The sequence below is a fragment of the Chaetodon trifascialis genome, chromosome 12 (assembly GCF_039877785.1).
Source record: "Chaetodon trifascialis isolate fChaTrf1 chromosome 12, fChaTrf1.hap1, whole genome shotgun sequence".
In the NCBI taxonomy this organism is placed as follows: Eukaryota; Metazoa; Chordata; class Actinopteri; order Chaetodontiformes; family Chaetodontidae; genus Chaetodon; species Chaetodon trifascialis.
The window spans coordinates 4,177,897-4,183,896 of NC_092067.1; the positions used below are offsets into that span (position 1 = coordinate 4,177,897).

At 39.3% G+C, this 6,000-nt stretch overlaps 1 protein-coding gene across 1 annotated transcript; it reads left to right on the forward strand.

Annotated features, from left to right (window-relative positions):
• The first annotated feature begins 1,050 nt into the window (after positions 1-1,050).
• On the forward strand, positions 1,051-5,032 carry cd28 (CD28 molecule). Its single transcript, XM_070975244.1, has 5 exons — positions 1,051-1,123; positions 2,970-3,205; positions 4,184-4,340; positions 4,465-4,628; positions 4,923-5,032. The coding sequence occupies exons 1-5, from the start codon at positions 1,051-1,053 to the stop codon at positions 5,022-5,024; spliced, it is 732 nt and encodes a 243-aa protein (XP_070831345.1). The 3' UTR covers positions 5,025-5,032.
• Positions 5,033-6,000: the final 968 nt, after the last annotated feature.

A 6,000-nucleotide genomic window follows, 5' to 3' on the forward strand; every position in this document is an offset into this window, starting at 1 on the left:
GTATCAACAAAACCAATGAGCTTGTGTTGGACTACAACGCTTCAAATATGGATGGTTCTGCAAAGAAGCTACGAATGGTAAAATGTGGAAGCTTCACACACATCTTCAACCTGGCAGCACAGAAGATCTACAGTCACCACAGTTTCAAGGTGGACACCCAAGATTAGTGTCACCAATTCAGTTTCTGACCAAATGTGAAATATGGTCACAATCTCTCCCTCTGTTCCCGAGTTATGGTTCTGAATAAGGGACAGAAAAACAGAATATTATGATGTCATAGGGAAGTTGAAATTGAACTTTTTGGATATAAAATGCCATCACTTTATCCTATGAGACATTTGTGTGAAATTTTGCCACAATTATTGTATGAATTCTTGAGGTGCGTTTTGTGTGGTCACAGTGACCATTGACTGCCACATTTTAGTCAGTTCATTCTTGAGTCCAAGTGAATGTTTGTGCCAAATTGCAAGAAATTCCCTCGAGACCGTCCAGTCCAAGACAAGGCTGGGATGTACATACACAACCTGAAAAAACAAAGTAACAACAACAACTCAGTTTCTGCTAAGTTTTAGCAGGAGAGACTCCTGACTCTGACTTTCTGTCTGAAATTAAGTATACATATTATTATATTTGCTACAACTGCAAGAATGAACTGATGTGCTGTGGTACAATCATCACAGTGGAGCCTTTGGGAGGATCATATATGATTCAAAGGTATGTAGATGTGGTTATTTTCAAAAGATAAAAAAAAGAGCCATTAACCCTGAGACTAAACTACCTTATTAAAATTACTGAAATGAGCTCTTCTCAGCTTTCCTGCAGAACCGCAGCTGTTTAAACTTGCCGTCTCTCTTTACTGGCAATCAGCATCATTTCCTGTGCTGGTTTCCATGACAGCTGAGGGAAATACACCTCTACACTATAAAGGAAAGTTCTACGGTTATGCTGTATTTTAATTAAATTTGTTCAGTGTGAGGGTGTGTGCTCACCAGCTTTTTGTGAAATCGAAGTGTTTGTGGCTTTCTGTGTAACTGTGACAGACACTGTAGGATGTTCCTGGCTCACTGTGTGATGGAATGGACTGTGTTGACAGTCCTCAGTTGCTGTCTGCCTGTGTGGAGTGGTGAGTATAAACAGACGTATGCCGATATGATGATAGTGATGTTTAGTACATGGATTGGTAACATTTTTACACAGTGTTAATATTCAACTATCAAGTGACAAAAGATGCATGTTCAACTGTTACTTGACAGTTTTGCTGGACCTGTGTAGACTCCTGCAACTAAAACTCTGACCTCAGCCTGAGGTAACTCTATGAACACTGAATGGGGTTAATTTCTAATAAAATTTCACAAATAATATGAGGCAACAGGATTAATTTTTCCTATTTTTAGAGAAACAAGTCTGTGACAGTACTGTACAAACATGATTGTTACACTCATGTGTTCTGTGTTGGAGCAGACCAGTTATATGAAGGCAGAAATCTCCTTTCTAGAATCAATTTTATGTGTAAAATGCAGGTGGATGTGTCGTCAATTAGAAACCTGCTTTAATTTTGAACTGAATAAAATACCATCCAGAAAGCAGAGAATATGAAAGCTGAATATAGATAGTAGTCTCATACAGTACATTGGTTAAACAATGTAATGTTTTTCGAAATATGCTTTCTCGGCAAGAGTTAGATGAGAGGATCAATATTACTCTCATACATGTACAGTAAATATGTAGCTGGAGCCAGCAGCTTAGCTTAGCACAAAGACTGGAAACACAGAGAAGCAGAAAGCCTAACAAACTCCACTTTCACTAGCTCTAAAGGTCATTAATTAACATGTTATATCTGTTTAATCGGTACAAAAACCAAAGTGTAAAAGCAAGTGTCTGTTTAAAGGGGTTTATGTTACAGACTTTTTCCTCTAGTCTTCATGCTAAACTAACTGGCTGCTGGCTGTGTTAAAATTACCGCAAAGATGTGAGAGTCATATCGATCTTCTAACTAACGCTCACCAAGAACACAAATAAACATAATTTCCAAAATGTCAAACTACAGGTGGAGAGATTATGGTAAAAAGTGCTTATGTATGAAACTTTTCTATCTTGTCAAGCTGTTTTTCACCAACACTGTTGAATCAATTTCAGATTTCACAATAGAATTCTCATTATTGATTGTCTTGTGGTGGACATAACTGTCTCAGACCAGTGTTTAATGTTGCTAACTTTTTTCACTGGCAAGTAGTTGAAATTCAGTAATTACCTGTACATTATGGTTAGAAATTGCAGCATTTTGAGGTATTGCCTTGTTTGCTGTCTTACTAGCAGTTGTGTGGAAGGGTTGATATCAGTTTTTTCTCTGTGTATTGAGTGGAAAGACTGGCCAGAAAGTGTTTGTTTGGCTTCTTAGCTAGTTAGTCACTGATGAGCCTACAATTGGCCTCCACTGGGGAATGTGTGTGAACCCCACAGCTTCACTGTGAGGACGGGACTTCTGCAGAGCTGTTTTTTTTTTTTTTTAGTACTGTCTCCATGCGTTAAACGCAGAGGAAGTGACGTGTGGGTGTGGAGAGTTTCAGGATTTTGTAAGTTGCCTATTACAGAGCCGAGTGATGAAAGGTAATGTCACATGTAATTAAATGAATTACTTCTGCGATAATTAGCAGAGTCATGTAATTGCATTTTTATAATATGCAATAAGTGATTGATTATATTTTTCAAGTAAGTGTCAAAACACATTGATGTTCATCAATTGATCAATCAAAGTTGATTGAACAGTTGATAAAAATGTTCCATTCTGCATGTCTGCCTGCAGCCTTCAAAGGTGGATATAAAGGTTTGTTTCATGCTCCTTCACAGACAGCAGCAAATGTACTAATGCTGTTTACCTTCTTTCTTCTCTTTCCCTGTTGCCCACGTAATCACAAGATCAAAGCTGACATTAACTATTTCCGCCCATCCTTCTCTTTTTTTTCTGCCAGCAGTGAAAGTGATCCAGCCCTACAGAGTGGTGGCCACCAACGGTACAGCACAAGTCCAGTGCTTTGTCCAATCCCAACCTTCCGACCAGGCACAAGTCCACTATGACCAAAGCCTGCCAAACCCTGAGGAGCTCCGTGTGATTCTGCTGAAAGGCCTCTATGGCACCCAGGCACTCTGCTCGTCCATCCTCAACTTGACAGGAGAGAGAGAGACAGGTGTGGAGAAAGAGGGACAGGTAAGTTTGTAGATGGATGGATATATTTGCAGTTTAAATCATGTAATATAACTTAAAACTTGAATGCATATTTTCCTCCATCACCTTTTGACTGCAACTGATGGGACATCTTTTTTAGATTAGAACAATTTTTAGTTAGAACAATTTTGGACATGCCATTTTCTGTACTTGTGTCTTTGAAGTGGGCGAAGTTCAGTTGGAGAAACTTTGAGGTTACTCATCACTGTGCACCAATTAGGATTTGGCAACATTTCAATCAAAATCTGATGAAAGTTAGGTGGTTGCTTCTCCTGCCAGGCCATCCATCCATTTTCTATGCCGCCTATCCCTTTCGGGGTTGTGTGGGGGCTGGAGCCTATCCCAGCTGTCAACGGGCGAGAGGCGGGGTACACCCTGGACCGGTCGCCAGTCGATCGCAGGGCAACATATATACACAAACAACCATTCACACTCACACTCACACCTAAGGGCAATTTAGAGTCACCAATTAACCTACTGAGCATGTTTTTGCTCTGCGGGAGGAAGCCGGAGTACCCGGAGAGAACCCACGCATGCATGGGAAGAGCATGCAAACTTCACACAGAAAGGCCCGACCCGGGGACCGAACCGGCGACCTTCTTGCTGTGAGGCACGTGCACTACCTGCTGTGTCACCGTGCCGCTGCCTGCCAGGCCACTGTTAATGAAACGTGATGAAGCAGTCTTTTAGTGTTAAACTGTTAACAAATAATACACAATGATGTTTCCCCCTGAACTTTAACTATGATTGTTCCTTATTTATTAAAGAATATACCAAGTACTTGACATATGAAACCATGTTTTTACATGCAGAGGCTTTATCTTTTGAAAAATTGGTATTTTTGGCTTTGTTTGAAATAATTTCTATAAAAACCCATCTGTAGTCTTCTACCTGTTCCAAACTAACGAGACCATTTGCTAACTGCTGGAATCAAACTCAGGCTTAATGTGTGTTTTATAGGTGCAGTGCTCTGCTGAGATGAGAGGGGGCGCTGTGGAGGTGACAGTGTCTGGCCTGAAAGTTACAGACACAGATATGTATCGCTGTGAGATAGAGATCTTCTACCCACCGCCTTTCCTGCGGCTCACTGGCAATGGCACACTCATTCATGTCTTAGGTGAGATGTCCACACATCACATGCACACAGTCATGTGCATGTTTACCCACTGAGCTCACAGGTCACACATCTTCTGTCCTACTTTCAGTTTTACTTTTTCCTTATTCATTTCCTTTATCCACAGACAGCTCTGACTGTCCTGTGCAGGAGGGTTACAGAATGTCTGGACACCAGGGTGATGAAGAAGAGGATGGTGAGGTTGAAGAGAATATGGGACCAGTCAGTGTTCCTGTGGGTGTACTGGCAATTCTGGTCATGTTTGTCCTCGTCATCATCATCACCTTCCAGGTAACTTATTTTTATTCATGTTATGATTGTGATGGTGATTGTTGTTTTAATAATTGGTAGTAGTAGAATCATTGATGGTGAGGACTGATGATCCAGTCTTGCTGGCACTGTTTATATCTGCTTTCATGCCTCCATTATAGATAATAAATAATAGATAATAAATTCACAGATTTTTCTCCTAATGTTTTCTTTTACTCCCCCTCCCCCTTGCATCAACCCATGCTGAAAACTAAATAAAAGGAAATTTTCCTCAATTATTTAATGCATTAAAAGCGGTGTGTTTTCCATTTGCAGATTCTCCAGTGTGAACGAGGGAGGAGGGAAATCGTCAGACCTGCGCTTGGTGTGCTTCGCAAAGTGGATGCTGCTGGATTTTCATGTCAAAACATTGCATGAAAAGCACGCAACCATTATTCCTTGACCTCTGAATAGTCACCGTTGGGCTATCATGTCCAAAGCAGCCTTGGGTTTGCTGAGAAGCATCAGAAAACCATTGATTTTGAAGGGAGTTTGAGGATCAGTATGTTTGTTAAATGTCACCTCTGTTATGACAGAGGTTCAGTTTTGTCACAGATATAAAAAAAACACCAAAATGACATTGACTGTCTGTGCATATTTTACTTATTAAGTATAAAGATAATGTTTACATTATTGTAAACAAAAATTCTAATAAAAAGCTAAAGCTTGTATATTGAGTTGACTTGAGTTGTGGAGGCACCTATGAGTGCTCGTCCAAACTGCAGCTAGGAAGGTTTGAACAGCAAATACTGTGTACAAACTTGATTGATTAAAAACTGAATCACTTGAAGTTTACCTTGGCTAAATCCTCCAGCTAAGAAAATGCAGTGCTTTCAGTCATTTGGCTGCATTATGGTTATAAGTTATTTGCCTGTAGGTGTAATGAAAGTTACTATATATTTGTATATTTTGTTGCCATTGCAATATTAAGCAAATATTCATGTTGGATATTTCCTTAAAATAAAGTTTCTTAACTTTAAATTGTAGTTTTGTGTATTATTGTTGATTATTATCTTTAAAAAACATAAATACATCAGCTCAGGAATGAAGCAAAATCTAAAATCCAATCCAGTATCTGTGCTTTTTTCAATTTCCTCCACGAGCTAATCAGCAAAGTGCTCATAGAACAAAGTCACAACATGAATATATACAGAGTGGTTTAAATTTGACTGTGTCAACTGAATTAAAGTCAGTTTCTGTCATTCATTTTTATTGTGAAATAGTAGTTGTAACGTATAAAGGCTCAACAAAAATGTTTTCTAAAACATATAATACACAGATAACAAATGAAGCCAAGTTCTGTTTTCTCAAAACAGACTGATTGAAGCATGTAATTTGCAGATTTGCCCATCTG